This window comes from Phocoena phocoena, chromosome 19 (assembly GCF_963924675.1).
Source record: "Phocoena phocoena chromosome 19, mPhoPho1.1, whole genome shotgun sequence".
Lineage (NCBI taxonomy): Eukaryota > Metazoa > Chordata > Mammalia > Artiodactyla > Phocoenidae > Phocoena > Phocoena phocoena.
Window position 1 is genome coordinate 57,839,430 of NC_089237.1, and position 16,982 is coordinate 57,856,411.

Below are 16,982 nucleotides of genomic sequence, written 5' to 3' on the forward strand. Positions count from 1 at the left end.
TAGTCACCATGCTCTCCCGGGAAGGGCAGTTGCAGTGGGAGACGTCCTCGACCTCCACCCACTGTACTGCAGTCATACTGAGCTCTACGACGGCCCCTGCCAAGCTTACTCACAGGCATCCTCGACATTTCAGCTAGCAGACCCCAGCTGTCAACACAAACACGTATCATCAGTCGTATCACATCTCCATCCCTGAAGTTTACTGCTGTAATGTCACTCTGGCACGTAACCCAATATTCTCACCTGGTTTAAATTCACCGAAATCTAACAATAATGCTGTGTTTCTGATTAAATACTGAAGAGCGAGAGAGAGTCAATGTATGAATTGTTTAAAAGAATAATAAAGGACAGAACTGTTACCTAGGGGTGCTAGTGGGGTGTTCAGACATACAAGTTTTGCTTTATAAGATGCCTTTGCCGACTTTAGAAAATCGATCCCTTGTTCCCTTCAGATACCTAAAGGAGACTTGATTTTTGTACATTTCAGTCCCAGGAAGGTTGTGTGTTTCATCAGTAGCTGGCTTCTTCTCATCCTCTCATCATGAATCAGGTTTCCCTCTCCCCTCTGGCTTCTAGAAACTCCTTGCCAAACTAGCAATCATGCACTTTCCTTCTAGCTTTTGGTTTTTCTATTTCCGCCCCCCCACATTTTTATCTTTTTATTTTCTTGCATTTATCTCTATAAGACTTCTTAAATTCTTTCATACAAGAAAAGGTACAAATCAAAACATTAAAAATTCCACTCTCCCTTTTCTTTTTTTTTTTTTTTTTTTTTTTTTTTTTTTTATGCGTTACGCGGGCCTCTCACTGTTGTGGCCTCTCCCGTTGCGGAGGACAGGCTCCGGACGCGCAGGCTCAGCGGCCATGGCTCACGGGCCCAGCCGCTCCGCGGCATGTGGGATCTTCCCAGACCGGGGCACGAACCCGTGTCCCCTGCATCGGCAGGCGGACTCTCAACCACTGCGCCACCAGGGAAGCCCCACTCTCCCTTTTCTTAACGAGTGGTTCACAAAACGCTCTCCCAACCATCCACATTTTTAAAAAGTAAATCTAGCTGGTGAATATGTTGAAGGTCAGCTGGTCTACTTTCCACCTTCCGTTCACGATAAACGTTGGAATAGAGGGAAATTCCTCAGAAAAAAAAAATCTTACAAAAATTAGGATAGAAGGGAAATTCCTCAGCTTGATAAAGAGCATGTACAAAACACCAAAAGCTAACATTATACGTAATGGTAGAAGATTGAATGCCTTCCCCCTAGGGTTATGAACAAGGCAAGTATGTCCACTGTCAGCACTTTTATTCAACACAGTGTCGGAATTTCTAGACAGTGCAACAAGGCAAGAAAGGGAAATAAAAGGCATACAGGTCAGAAATGAAGAGTTAAAACTGCTCCTACTTGTAGACGACATGATTGTCTACATAGAAAATCCCAAGGAATCTAAAGGAGAAAAAATCTCCGACAACTATTAAGTGAGTTCAGCAAGTTCACAAGATATAAGATAAACATAAAAAATAAACTGTATTTCAATATTCTAGCAATGAACACCAAAATTAGAAATACAGTAACAATACTTACAATTGCTAAAAAAAAAAGAAATAGGTATAAATCCAGCAAAATAGGTACAGGATTTGTACGCTAAAAGCTATAAAATGCTGATGAAGGAAATCAGAGGAGATCTAAATAAATGTTTGTGTATTGGAAGGCTCAACACAGTAAAGATGTCTATTCCCAGAAGACTTTCTGTGTGTACACAGATGAGATAATTCTAAATTTATACAGAAAGTCAAAGGAACGAGACTAGATAAAACAACTTTGGAAAAGAAGAATAAGGTTGGGTTTTCCCTGGTGGTGCAGTGGTTAAGAATCCGCCTGCCAATGCAGGGGACACGGGTTCGAGCCCTGGTCCGGGAAGAGCCCACGTGCTGCGGAGCAACTAAGCCCGTGCGCCACTACTACTGAGCCTGCACTCTAGAGCCCATAAGCCATAACTACTGAGCCCGCGTGCTACAACTACTGAAGCCCGCAGGCCTAGAGCCCGTGCTCCGCAACAAGAGAAACCACCGCAATGAGAAGCCCGCACACTGCAACAAAGAGTAGCCCCATTCGCCGCAACTAGAGAAAGCCCGCGCACAGCAACGAAGACCCAACGCAGCCAAAAATAAATAATAAATTAAATAAATAAAATTTTTTTTAAGTGGCAAAAGAAAAATAAGATGTGTTTCAACATCATTAGCCATCAGGGAAATGCAAATTAAAACTAGAGTGAAATATCACCACACACCTATTAGCGTGGCTGTGGAGAAACTGGATCACTCACACATTGCTGGCGTGAGTATAAAATGGCGCAGCCACTCTGGAAACACATTTTGGCAATTTCTTAAAAAACTAAACATGCAACTAATACAATCCAACAAGTGCACTCCTGGGCATTTGTCCCAGAGAAATGCTTCCACAAAATGTCCACGTAAAAACCTGTACCACTTTATTAATGATAATGTTTGTAACAGCTTTATTCATGAGAGCAAAACACTAGATACAACCCAGACTTGTGGGTAAATAGACTGTGGCACATCCACACCATGAAATACTATGAAGAAATTAAAAAGGAATCTTGAAATAGCAAAACTATGGAAATGGAAAACAGATTAGTGGTTGCCAGGGGTTAAGGAGGGGGTGGGGATCGAGAGGCATGAGTGTGGCTGTAAAAGGACCACGGGAGGGATCCTGGTGGTGATGGAGACGCTCTAAAACCAGACTGTGTCGATGTTGCTCTCCGATTGTGACACTGTACTAGCATTTTGCAAAATGGTACCACTCGGGATAACCAGTAAAAGGGACAAGGGAATCTTATACCTTGCTACTGCATGTGAATCTATAATTACTGCAAACTTAAAGGTAATTAAAAAAAAAAAAAAACAGGGCTTCCCTGGTGGTGCAGTGGTTGAGAGTCCACCTGCCGATGCAGGGGACACGGGTTTGTGCCCCGGTCCGGGAAGATCCCACATGCCACGGAGCGGCTAGGCCCGTGAGCCATGGCCGCTGAGCCTGCGCGTCTGGAACCTGTGCTCCACAGAGGGGGAGCACAGTGACAGGCCCGTGTACCGCAAAAAAATATATATATATGTGAAATACATTTTCAACTATTTTATTGACTTTAATTTATTATTATTTTTTTTTTTAAATTTATTTATTTATTTTTGGCAGTGTTGGGTCGTCGTTTCTGTGCGAGGGCTTTCTCTAGTTGCGGTGAGCGGGGTCCACTCTTCATCGCGGTGCGCGGTGCGCGGGCCTTTCACTGTCTCTGCCTCTCTTGTTGCAGAGCACAGGCTCCAGACGCGCAGGCTCAGTAGTTGTGGCTCACGGGCCCAGTTGCTCCGCGGCATGTGGGATCTTCCCAGACCAGGGCTCGAACCCGTGTTCCCTGCATTGGCAGGCAGGTTCTCAACCACTAGCGCCACCAGGGAAGCCCAATTTATATTTTGATGAAAATCTATATAAAAACTATACACTTTGAATACCATTACAATTTTAAAAAAATCTTTGAGAATCATTCAAAATCATGAAGTGATAGAAATTAGAAAATACTAACATGAACTCAGGGGGGAAAAGGCTTAGCAGAAAAAAAGAATAAAATTTGCCACACAAAATTCATACCTTACTGATAAAAACAACGAAAATGAGCCAGAAAATTATTTTCATCAAATCCACAACCTAACAGATCACCCAAAATCCCTGATCCTTCATAGGCTACTTAATTACATTGATCAGAACCTTGCCAATAAACAGTGGGTCCTTATTTGCCTCCTTGCCCCAGGCCCTACAAATGTCAGGGGTGTGCCTGCTTCTTGCAGCCCTCTCCCCTCTCTTAGGATACCCAGCATTCGGGAAGTGAAAAAAAAATGTTTATAATGATCTGAGTCCAGAATCTAACACTATTTTACATAGAAACAGAAGGAGAGGGTGTTTTGGTGGTTTTTTTTTTTTTTTTTTTTTTTGTGGTACATGGGCCTCTCACTGTTGTGGCCTCTCCCGTTGCGGGGCACAGGCTCCGGACGCGCGGGCTCAGCGGCCATGGCTCACGGACCCAGCCGCTCCGCAGCATGTGGGATCTTCCCGGACCGGGGCACGAAGCCGTATCCCCTGCATCGGCAGGCGGACTCTCAACCACTGCGCCACCAGGGAAGCCCACAAGGAGAGTTTTTACACTTTATTAGACACTGAATTTTCTAGAAATGCAGCTAACATGTAAATCAAGGGAAGCCAGCACTTTGCATTATTCAAAGTTTACCCTGAGTCTCCGCGTGAGAGAAAGTCACCGGCATAGATACCACCCCTGGGACATGACACAACAGATTTCCCTCTGTGAAGATGGATTCTAGAAAATCACTAGATCTATATGGAAAGTCTCAGCAGTTCATAAAAGGGGAATCATCTGAGGAATCCAGATAAATATGGACCTATGAAACAAAGTTATTGGAAGAAATAGGAAATTAAAAAAAAATCTCTAATCTGCATCCTCATTGAAACTCAAGGAGCTTTTATAGCTATGAAGATAGAGCAAGAAGTCATAAAGAAACAATTTGCGATCAGAGAAATTATACTAAAGATTAAAGACACAATAGTTGAATTCAAGTAAAGAAACAAAGCAAAGCATATTAGATGATAAACTTTTAAAAATCAGAGGATGCATGAAAGCAATCAAAAGGATTAAAGAAATACGTGATGTGGAAGACATACCCAGGAGACCAAATATACACATATTTGGATTTCCTGAAGGAGACTCCAGGGTAAAAAAGAAAATCAATAATTAAAGTAATAACAGAATGCCTTGAGGGCATTTAATAAATCTACCACCCAATCCTAGTAACTCTGAGCAAAAGAGGAAAGGAAGAACTGAACCTGCAAAACAATATCTCAAGCCAACTTTCTGTATCTGATTTAATAGGGAAACATCAAAAGCAATCACAGTGGGCTTCCCTGGTGGTGCAGTAGTTAAGAATCCTCCTGCCAATGCAGGGGACACAGGTTCGAGCCGTGGTCCGGGAAGATGCCGCAGAGCAGCTAAGCCCGTGCGCCGCAACTACTGAGCCTGCACTCTAGAGCCTGCGAGCCACAACTACTGAGCCCACGTGCCACAACTACTGAAGCCCACGTGCCTAGAGCCCGTGTTCCACAGCAAGAGAAGCCACCGCAATGAGAAGCCCATGCACCGCAATGGAGAGTAGCCCCCGCTCACTGCAACTACAGAAAGCCCACGCGCAGCAACGAAGACCCAACGCAGCCAAAAACAAAATAAATAAATTTATAAAATTTTTTAAAAAGCAATCACAGTAAAATGAGAACAAGGACATCACTAGCATTGAACACAACTCAGGTCTCACGATACAGCAGGAATCAGAGAGAAAAGACACAGCTACGGGATGGAGGAGACAAAAGGCATTGTTATCGCAGCTGATAGAATCCTCCACTTGGAAAACACATAAGAATCAACTGAAAACCATCAGTACCAGTAAGGGAAGGAGTCAGTTATGAATTAGTTTAAAAATATCTAATTAAAAAAATACAAATGCTCACTTCAGCAGCACATTCTAAACTTGGAAGGATACAGAGAAGATTAGCGTGGAGGATGACATGCAAGTTCATGAAGTTTTCCATGTTAAAAAAGAAGAAAAAGAAAGAAAATACAATGACTAAGGAATCCCATCCACCAAAGCAGGATAAGTATAAACCTAGGCATAAACTCAACAAACAGAAGGAGCCGGAGGAAGAGCCGGGGGCAGGAGGAGGAGGAGGGGGAGGAGGAGGGGGAGGGGGAGGGGGAGGGGGAGGGGGAGGACGGGGGCAATAAGCAGACATCAGGGAAAAACGAAAATGAAAACTCAGAGAACTGGAGAGGCAGCACATTTCTGGACGGAAAGACTTGGCAGAAACGTCAGTGTTCCTGGGGGCAGGAGCAGGGAGAGCGCCCCCCTCTGAACCACGGGTTCCCGGGGAGGACCCCGGAAAGCCGCCAAGCCCTGATGACCCCTGGGAAATACAGGGCCATGAAACCACCAGGTACCACCTAAGAACCCAAGACTTGATAATACCAGCACCAAGTTCTAAACCTCCTCACACCGGGGTCACCCCAGACAACGCCTGAAGTTAAAGCTCGTTCCTGGTCTTTCTGGTCTGTCCGATGGCGGAGGGATATAGAAAATGTAGTATTTACATATGATGGACTATTATTCAGCCTTGAAAAGTCTCTCTCCTAGGGTCTGGCCATAGCCTCTCATCTGGTCTCCCCTGTCCATTCGTCCAGTCTGCACAGGCAGCCAAAGTGCTCCTTCCAAAATGAGGTCGGGTCATTCACCCCTCTTTCTCTCAGCCCCCGGCCCCCCCGCCCTCTGTCCTCCTCCCCCACACGGCCACAACCACATCTGTTCACCGAGCTCCATGTCGTGCTCCTCGATGTCTCTCTGTTGCCTAGGACAGCGCCGAGCACACAGTAGGCGCTTGAAAATATTTGTTGACCTAATGAATGCCAGGAGGACTGCTGGTCAGAGCAGGGACTCCCAGCGCAGGGGTCAATGTTTGGACGAGACTGCCATCTAGTGGCAGGACCGCCTTGCAGCTTTAGGGGGCGCTCAGCATCTCGTGCGGGCTGAGATGCGCGCTTATGGGGTACCAGGGAGGACAGCTGCCTACCACGAGGGGCCACCCCATTCTCTAAGCTCCACGCCCATCGGGTAAAACTAGGTCTTCACCACGGGCACCGGAGGGAGAAAAGGAAGAAGCAGGTGTGTCCGGCTGTACCGCAGAGATGTTATAATACTGATTCAGAATCAGTTAGGAGGAGCCCGTGTTCAGTGTGGAAATAGGGCGGGCGTGGGCGAGACAAAGCCACGCTCCTTTGACCTCTCTGAAGCCCCCTGATCTGGATGAAACACCGCCTTCTCCTGGAGGCTGCTGGGAGGACGAATGAGGCCAGCACCTCGGGGGCACCAGCTGGGGCTGGACCCCGAGCGCCCGTCCACACCCCTGCGGCTGCTGCAGTTACTGCAGACGGCGGCAGGGCCCCGGGGATGCTGGGGCCTGGACACCAGAACCCGGAGACAGTCCAGCCCCTTCACGCAGTTCCCCCAGCACCTGGGTTAGACTGTGCGTTAGCAACAGATGCAAGCGTGAACAATCATACAATCATTATTACCTAAGGAGTGAGCATTTTCTCCTGTTCTACGTTTGAGGGCTCCTCCTTGAGGACAGATCAATTCCCAGGAAAGGGTGCAATACAGGCTGATCACAGGTTTAACCACTGTGAGTTTAAAACCACAACACTGTATCATAATTTCACAATGAGATCCCTTCCAAATTTAATATATTTGAAAGAAAACACAGATTATACCATACCATGCATTACCAAAAAAAAAAAAAGTGTGCTAAAGCCAAAAGTTCAAAAACTAAGTAAGACTTGAGGGCCATAAAAAGATTTCTGTCCCCTAAGTTCTATAAATAATTTATAATTACATCTTTCCTTTAAGAGGAAATCAACTACATACTGCTAGCATTTTCCTTATTTTCTTTAGTTTTATATTATTCTTCACAGCTGAATCTATAGAGAATGGTTGTGAGTCCAGTGAGGTGCCGTTTCTAACACACTAAATCACCTCCCTCTTTGACTCAACAGGACTGAGATTTAAAAACCCACACTTATTACTAGTGCCAACACTCTCGTTCCCCTGGTTTTCGTGCTCATAAAATAAAGACAAAGTGTGATCCGATATTCACACGACCAACTAACATGACTGCATAATTGCAGGGGTGCTGGCACCTGCAACAGAGACACACCGGCTGACGGGCAGCATGGCCATGCCGGCCACTGCTTCTAACAGTGGGCTTATCAGCTGATGCACGGGTCCAAATTCACCAGGAACGAGGCAGTTTGGGGATACATGACAATGTACAAAAGTGTCAGCTGTCCAAAAGCTGACATGAAAATGTTAAGGACAACCTGCACTTCAAAACAAAAGGTCCAGAGACAAATGCAGTTTTCTAATTCAACTCGATGAGGTCAAAGGATATAATTGCATTACAATCAAGTAGAGGGCAAACTGAATTTGAATGATAACTATAGGAATAGAAGTGCATCTTACATTTCAATAGCCCGTTACAGTTTACAAAGCATTCACAGACCTTTGCCGTGACATCATTGTGCCCTAGATCTGTAGGTATTTCCTCAAGGAACAAGTAAGGAAACTAAAGCCCATGGGGTGTGGGAACCAGTAAAACCAAGGTCTTTCTCTAGAATCCTGAACAAAGGGAGTACATAATGGGATCAAGCAGTTAAATAATTTACCAATGAATAGTTAAGACACCCTAAAAAGCAAGTGGAAGAGGAAGGATTTGGCTAAGGCAAAAAAAAAAAAGAAAATTAGGTTATGATTTGTATTTACTCTGTTTTTATTTTTTTAAAGCAATGTCTGCATGTGTTTTTAAAAATTTTAAACAGTATAGAAAGATCTAACATGAAAAGTCTCCTTCCTCCACCACTTCTTTTTTTTGTGTGTGTCTTTTTATTTCTTTACTTTATTTTTGGCTGCGCTGGGTCTTCGTTGCTGCGCGCGGGCTTTCTCTGGTTGTGGCACGCGGGGACTACTCTTAGACGCGGTGCGCGGGATTCTCATTGCGGTGACTTCTCTTGTTGCGGAGCACAGGCTCTAGGCGCGTGGGCTTCAGTAGTTGTGGCTCGCAGGCTCAGTAGTTGTGGCAGGTGGGCTTAGCTGCTCCACGGCATGTGGGGTCCTCCCGGACCAGGGCTCAAACCCATGTCCCCTGCACTGGCAGGCAGATTCTTAACCACTATGCCACCAGGGAAGTCCCTCCCCCACCACTTTCAATTCTGGTAACTCTCCTCAAAGATAACATCCCTACATCCTCCCAGAAAAAAAGTTACGATTTCAAAAATTATATTAACATCTATTTAAAAATCAAAACCAATGAGGTCAGACGAGATGCACCATGTTACTTTCCCCACTTAGTAATGATCTTTCCCTGTCCGTACAGACGAATCTGTGTCCGTTTCCATGGCTGCATACTGTTCTGCTGTACCAAAATCTCATTCTGCAATCAGCGCTGGGCTGATACACACTTAGGTATTTCCAGTATTTTACTGTTACAATAATGCCACAACCGAATATCTTGTCCATATATATCGGCATCCTTTTTCAAGTATATCAGTAACGCTAAATGCTAAGTAGGAGAAATCCTTGGTGAAAGATTGTATGTATTTCAAATGTAGACAGATTTTACCAGACTGTCCTTGTCATCAGCTATATGTGGTGTGGTTCCTTTCACGCTTCATAACATCAGAAATTATCAATCATTTTAATGTTTTGTTTTGTTTTTTGGACTTACATTGGCCGTGCCGCACAGCATGTGGGATCTTAGTTCCCCGACCAGGGATCAAACCCGTGCCCCCTGCAGTGGAAGCGTGGAGTCCTAACCACTGGACCACCAGGGAATTCCCTCAATCATTTTAATTTTTATTAATCTGTTAGGGGAAATTGTATATCATAATTATTGCTCTGATTTACATTCCTTTACCTCTAAGTAAGACTTGGCATCTTCCTAGTGGCTATCTGTATTTCCATTCTATGTGAACTACTCTTTTTTTTTTTTTACTATTTTTCTTTTTCTTATTGATTTATACAAACTCTTTGTAAATAAGCCCCCTTTGTTACATGTTTTGCAAATAATTTCCTCTTTTTACGAAGGAGTGTTTAATACTTATGTGATTTTTCACCATTTCCTCTATGGCTTCTGTGTTTGTTCCTACTTAGAAAGACCCTTCCAGGGCCGAGACTACAAGTTGATTCTCTCATGTTTTCTCTTTGTACTTGCATGGTTTCACTTTTTTTTTTTTTTTTTGCGGTACGCGGGCCTCTCACTGTTGTGGCCTCTCCCGTTGCGGAGCACAGGCTCCAGACGCGCAGGCTCAGCGGCCATGGCTCACGGGCCCAGCCGCTCCGCGGCATGTGGGATCTTCCCGGACTGGGGCACGAACCCGTGTCCCCTGCATCGGCAGGCAGACTCTCAACCGCTGCGCCACCAGGGAAGCCCCATGGTTTCACTTTTTAAAATTTAATCTCTAATTCACTTGGAATTTGTTTTGATGAGAGGAGTGAGATAGGGATCCAGCTTTATTTTTCCCTAAAAATCCAATCAGTTATTATTTTTGAGTGAATTATCCGTCTTGATATAAAATGCCATCTTTATCCTACATGAAATCCTCCAGTGTATTCTGGACTGTCTCCACTGTTCCACTGAAGAGGTTAGTCCCTCGATCACTAATTTTTCAGAAATTTCCTGGTTATTCTAGAGTATTTATTCTCCTAGATCAGGGTTTATCATCAGCGGCACTATTGACATTTTGGGCAGGAAGTCCTGTGCCTTGTAGGATATTTAGCAGCATCTCTGACCTCTACCCACTAGATGTCAGTATCACCCCCCTAGTGATGACAACCAAAAAATGTCTGCAGACTTTGCCGCTTGTTCCGTGGGTTGGGGTGCAGGGCAAAATCGCCCGCAGTTGAGAACCCCTGTTTTATTAGATAAACCCAGTATCATTTTATGTTTCTACTCTCAAATTCCCACTGATATTTTAATTGTGATGAAAACGAATTCACAGAATAATTTAGACATCTTTGTTGTATACTGACTAATCTTTTTGTTTTTATTTTTTTTTTTTTTTGGCTGTGTTGGGTCTTTGTTGCTGCCTGCGGGCTTTCTCTAGTTGCAGCGAGCTGGGGCTTCTCTTGTTGCGGAGCACGGGCTATACGCACGTGGGCTTCAGTGGTTGCGGCTTGTAGGCTCTAGAGCGCAGGCTCGGTAGTTGTGGCGCACGGGCTTAGTTGCTCCACGGCATGTGGGATCTTCCCGGACCAGGGCTTGAACCCATGTCCCCTGCATTGGCAGACAGATTCTTAACCACTGTACCACCAGGGAAGTCCCTAAATTTAACCTATATTATATTTAGTCTTCTTATCCAAGAATCATGTGTATTTATATCTTCTTTTATGTCCTTTAAAAGGGTTTTAAGAGTTTTTAAAATAGAGGCTCTGGTAATATTAAGTTTATTACTAGGTATTTTACCTCTTTTGTTCCTTCATAAATAGGATCATTTCTTATTATCTTTTCTAACTAGTCACTGATAAGAAAACTATTGATATTTTATATCCTATAAATAACGAGCCACACACTGAACTCTTATATCTAATAGATTTTTAGCACATGCTAAGTTTTTTCTCAGGATACAACTTTCAGGAAATTCTAAGCATTTTTCTAAACATACAGCGGTATTATCTGCATAAAATCATCATCCTGTATCCTCATTTCCAACATGAATACACTCCTATAGCTCTCCTATCTCACTGCCTAGGTTAATACTTGCAAAAAAATTTGGTGGTGGGCAACCTTGAATCATTCTTGATTTTAATGGAAACACTTCTAGGATTTCACCATCGGGCATAGTGCTGGCTTTGGCTTGAGATACATATATATTTCTTTTTTTTAATATAAATTTATTTATTGATTCTTTTGGCTGCGTTGGGTCTTCGTTGCCATGCACGGGCTTTCTCTAGTTGCAGTGAATGACGGCTACTCTTCGTTGCAGTGCACATGCTTCTCATTGCGGTGGCTTCTCTTGTTGAAGAGCATGGGCTCTAGGCACACGGGCTTCAGTAGTTGTGGCACATGGGCTCAGTAGTTGTGGTGCACGGGCTTAGTTGCTCCACGGCACGTGGGATCTTCCTGGACCAGGGCTCGAACCCATGTCCCCTGCATTGGCAGGCGGATTCTTAACTACTGCGCCACCAAGGAAGTCCCAAGATACATATATTTCATATCACTAAAGAAGTACCCATACACTTGTAGTCTACCAAGAGCTTGTTTTTAAATCAGAAAGAGTGTTAATTTTGTCAAAGACATCTTCCATCTCTATGGGGATGACCATATGGTTTTTCTTTTTTAGTCTATTAATATTGTATGATGGATTATATTCCCCAATCTCCTATTAAGCCATTCCTGGATGGCGTAAACCCACTTGGTTGTGATGTGCACTACTGTTCTTTTAATTTCTTGTTGAATCACACTTGCTAATATTTTCATCTCCCATTTTTGCATCAATATTTGAGAGTGAGGTCAGTCTGTTAGTTTTTAGTGGTGCTTTGTTAGCCCTTATTTATTTATTTGTTTGTTTGTTTATTTATTTTTGGCTGTGTGGGGTCTTCGTTGCTATGCGGGCTTTCTCTAGTTGCATCGAGCGGGGGCTACTCTTGGTTGCGGTGCGCGGGCCTCCCATTGTGGTGGCTTCTCTTGTTGCAGAGCACAGGCTCTAGGCGTGCAGGCTTCAGTAGTTGTGGCATGCGGGCTCAGTAGTTGTGTCACGCAGCCTCTAGAACACAGGCTCAGTAGTTGTGGTGCACGGGTTTAGTTGCTCCACGGCATGTGGGATCTTCCCGGACCAGGGCTGAAACCCATGTCCCCTGCATTGGCAGGTGGATTCTTAACCACTGTGCCACGAGGGGAGTCCCTTTGTTAACTTTTAGAATCAGTTTTAGGCTGCCTTGATAAAAATAAGTTGTACTTTCATATGTTGTACTTTACAAACCAAATGTGGGGACTTCCCTGGTGGTCCAGTGGTTAAGAATCCTCCTTCCAATGCAGGGGACAGTGGTTCGTTCCCTGGTAGTGGAACTAACACCCACATGCTGTGGGGCAACTAAGCCCATGTGCCACAACTAGAGAGCCCAAGTGTCGCAAACTACAGAGCTCACGCGCCACAGCTAGAGAGCCCAAGTGCCGCAAATTGCAGAGCCCATGCACCACAACCAGAGAGAGAAAAACCTGCACGCCACAACTAGAGAGAAGCTCACGCACCACAATAAAGAGCCCACACACTGCAACGAAAGATCCCGCGTGCCTCAGGGAAGATCCCACGTGCCGCAATTGAGACCCAATGCAGACAAAAAAATAATAAAAGAAAATAAATAAATAAAAATTAAAAAAAATAATGAAGTGTCAAGTTAAAAAAAAAAAAAGTAAAACCATTATGTAGAAACACAAGGCCATTCCCCTGCATCCTAGGCAAAAAAAGCCACATATATTCTTCACAGATTCAACTTTTTGAAAACTAAATAAATTAAAATACACCTTTGGAAAGCTAATCTGGATTGTGATATTTTATGTAACAGTACAAAAATCACAAGTAGTCTACCATTCACCTCCTATTATAAATGAGTAATGTCATATTTCAGCTGTGTTCCCACCTCAGACAATTGAGCAGTACATTACTATTATTAATTGAGCTGCATTGTGAGTTAGACCACGGAAAGCTTAGCTTTCTTATCTATGTGCTGCAAAAGAAAATGAAATACTTTCTCTGACGTTTTAAGTTTCCTATACTCTGGACTCAAATATAATGGTTTAAAAAAAACCTTTTCGAAAGAATGAAATTAGAACACTCCCTCACACCATACACAAAAATAAACTCAAAATGGATTAGAGACCTAAATGTAAGACCAGACACTATAAAACTCTTAGAGGAAAACATAAGAAGAACACTCTTTGACATAAATCACAGCAAGATCTTTTTTGATCCACCTCCTAGAGTAATGGAAATAAAAACAAAAATAAACAAATGGGACGTAATGACACTTAAAAGCTTTTGCAAAGCAAAGGAAACTGCAAACAAGACAAAAAGACAACCCTCAGAATGGGAGAAAATATTTGCCAACGAATCAACGGACAAAGGATTAATCTCCAAAATATATAAACAGCTCATGCAGCTCAATATTATCCAAAAATGGGCAGAAAACCTAAATAGACATTTCTCCAAAGAAGACATACAGATGGCCAAGAGGCACATGAAAAGCAGCTCAACACCGCTAATTATTAGAGAAATGTAAATCAAAACTACAACGAGGTATCACCTCACACCAGTCAGAATGGGCATCATTGGAAAATTTACAAACAACAAATGCTGGAGAGGGTGTGGAGAAAAGGGAACCCTCTTGCACTGTTGGTGGGAATGTAAATTGATACAGCCAATATGCAGAACAGTATGGAGGTTTCTTAAAAAACTAAAAATAGAATTACCATATGACCCAGCAATCCCACTACTGGGCATATACCCAGAGAAAACCATAATTCAAAAAGACACATGCACCCCAATGTTCATTGCAGCACTATTTACAATAGCCAGGTCATTCATCGACAGATGAATGGATAAAGAAGAAGTGGTACATATATACAATGGAATATTACTCAGCCATAAAAAGGAACGAAATTGGGTCATTTGTTGAGACATGGATGGATCTACAGACTGTCATACAGAGTGAAGTAAGTCAGAAAGAGAAAAACAAATATCGTATATTAACACACATATGTGGTACCTAGAAAAATGGTACAGATGAACCGGTTTGCAAGGCAGAAATAGAGACACAGATGTAGAGAACGAATGTATGGACAGCAAGGGGGGAAAGTGGAGGGGGGATGGTGGCGGTGGGATGAATTGGGAGATTGGGATTGACATATATACACTAATATGTATAAAATAGATAACTAATAAGAACCTGCTGTATAAAATAATAAAATTCTAAAAAATAAAGATATGCAAAGATATAAAATGCCATTTTTCTCAATATTATTTTTTGTTTTTGAAATTTTTTCATAAAGATATGATAATTATGTTAACATGTAATGGGTTTAATTTTATTTCTGTTATTTTTAAATGAATTAATAAATCAATATTTTTAAAACTTAGGAAAAAAAAACACACCCTTTTTGGTTTCTCAAAAAGAGCTAGTAACACTGAGAAAGCCCAGGGGTTCCCGAGGCCACTGGCCATCGAAACGAGTCTGAACAGCCTTCCGAGAGGACCTTCCCGGCTTCCGTAGGGCCCAGGACGGATGCTGTGCCCCTGCCTCTGCCAGGGACTTACACACTGACTTGCTTATCTGACACGCGGAGCACCACGAAGACACCAAGACGGCCCCAGAGCCTGCACCACCCTGCCTGGATCTCCAGGGACGCAACACGTGCTAGATGCTGGGCAACCAGAGGGACCGGGGGAAGCACAGGGCTCCCCACTGCCTCTTTGCTTCCTTTTGTGGATCATCCCATCTCCTGTTGTGGGATGTTGTCGCCTGAACCAGTTCCTCACTCAGAGTAAGTGCTTCGTACGTATCTGATGGGGAAGGAGGCGTGAATGCCCGAGGTGCTTTCAAATGGACAAGAAAAGGCCCGCCTGGGTCCCTCTGACCTGGCTCCCTTCCTGCCTGGGTCCCTTCGACCTGGGTCCCTCTCACCTGCGCCCCCCACCTGGGTCCCTCCCACCTGTCCCCCCCCCAACCTGCCTGAGTCCTTCCACTCTGAGTCCCTCCCACCTGCCCCCCCCTCGGGCCCTCCTACCTGGGGGGCCCCTCAGGCGGCTCTCTGCGAGTTCGGAGACGGCCCCAGACGTGGACGTCTTTTTCAGTCGAGCTGCCCCAGAAGCGGCGGCACCGCCTGGCTTGTTGAGCGTGTCCTCACTGCTGGCCCGCTTGAGCTGAGAGAGAGGTGGATGGAGAGAGAGAAGGTGAAGAGACGCATTTTGGGGCTGGAGCACTATAAACCAGTAAAGCACCGAGCAGGCCCACCTGCCCAGCAGCTGAGGGGCAGTGAGGGTACCTCGAGTAGCAGGAAGGCACGGGGGGAAAAGCGCAGACAAACCCGCGATGCCCTCACAGGTCACAGTGTGATCCTCCGTCACTGTTTCAGAGATCGGTATAACGGTGCGGGTGGTTACTACCCATCATTCACACGTCAAATAATGAGGTCTTTTTTCAAAAAAGTTAAAAGGCTGGGAACTGATGAAGAAAGAACTGTATGGTACACAGAAGTCAGGATAGGGCAACGCACAAGAAATTCAAAGACAATAAAATGTAGCACAAAAACATACGTCTGGAGGAAGCAGGGGGAAGAGATACAAAGATCTGACTGAACAGCTACACGTGCTCACCCCAAGCACTCCCATGCCCCCAGACACACGCCGCCTCCGAAGGCAGCAGAGGGACTTTTTTGGAGGCCAGAAGAAGGCTGTTAGGGACCCTCGGCTCCTTTTCTGCTTTATTCCCTGGCATGGGAGGTGCAGAACAAATATTTGTTGAAAGGTATTGAAGTGTCCCGAAATGAGCTCACACTCTGGCCCAGGTAAATTACTCTCAAGGTGGAAGAGAAAACCCACAAATAAGTTCTCTCAACCAGTGTGAGTCTCTGCTAAAGAACACTAATCGTTCCAGAAGATGGAGGCAGGCAGATGCCACCACAAACGCACCTGACATCCTGGGAACCAGCGTGAAAACGCCCTCAAATCAACCGGGACGTGGAAGCAGCAGCCTGGCCCACCACACCGGCCCAGGGCCCTGCTCCAGCCCGCTTTGCTGGCTCTGGGGTCACATACTGAAGGTTAGGAGTCTAGATACTTGCACAATGCAAAAAAAGCATGTCCACCTTTGCAGCATTTAGATTTCAGGGTGTTGCGACATATCCCTCAGAATGGCTTGAAAGAGAAGAGAAATACCAAGTGCTAGTGAGGTTGGGGAGCAACTGGAACACTCCTCGTCTGCTGGTGGGAGTGTAAACTGGTCGCCGCTTTGGAAAAGAGGGAGGATTCACTAAAGCTAAATATTTGCACCCTGTGATTCAGCAAACACCCTCAAGCTCTACACAGGCTCCTCCAAAGAATGCTCATAGCAGCTTTATTTATTACAGCCAGACCTAGAACAACCCGAATGTTCTTCAACAGAAGGGGTAAATTAAATAGTGGTACAGTATACAATGGAAACCACGCAGCAATTTAAATAGTTACCGATACAGTAATGAATGGGTGGGTCTCACATTCACTATGTTAAGTGAAAGAGACCAGACACAAAAGAGTATATTATGCCTGGTTTCATGCAAGTG

General features: G+C 44.4%; 1 protein-coding gene and 1 pseudogene across 1 annotated transcript in view; one reads left to right on the forward strand and one right to left on the reverse strand.

Annotated features, from left to right (window-relative positions):
• SPECC1 (sperm antigen with calponin homology and coiled-coil domains 1) overlaps positions 1–16,982 on the reverse strand; it is a 181,002-nt gene that overhangs the window by 146,419 nt on the left and 17,601 nt on the right. The window contains exon 2 of the mRNA XM_065896521.1: positions 15,450–15,585. Coding sequence (XP_065752593.1) covers positions 15,450–15,585 — 136 coding nt within the window. The remainder of the gene's footprint in view (positions 1–15,449; positions 15,586–16,982) is intronic.
• Positions 5,571–5,663, forward strand: LOC136139563 (U6 spliceosomal RNA; annotated as a pseudogene).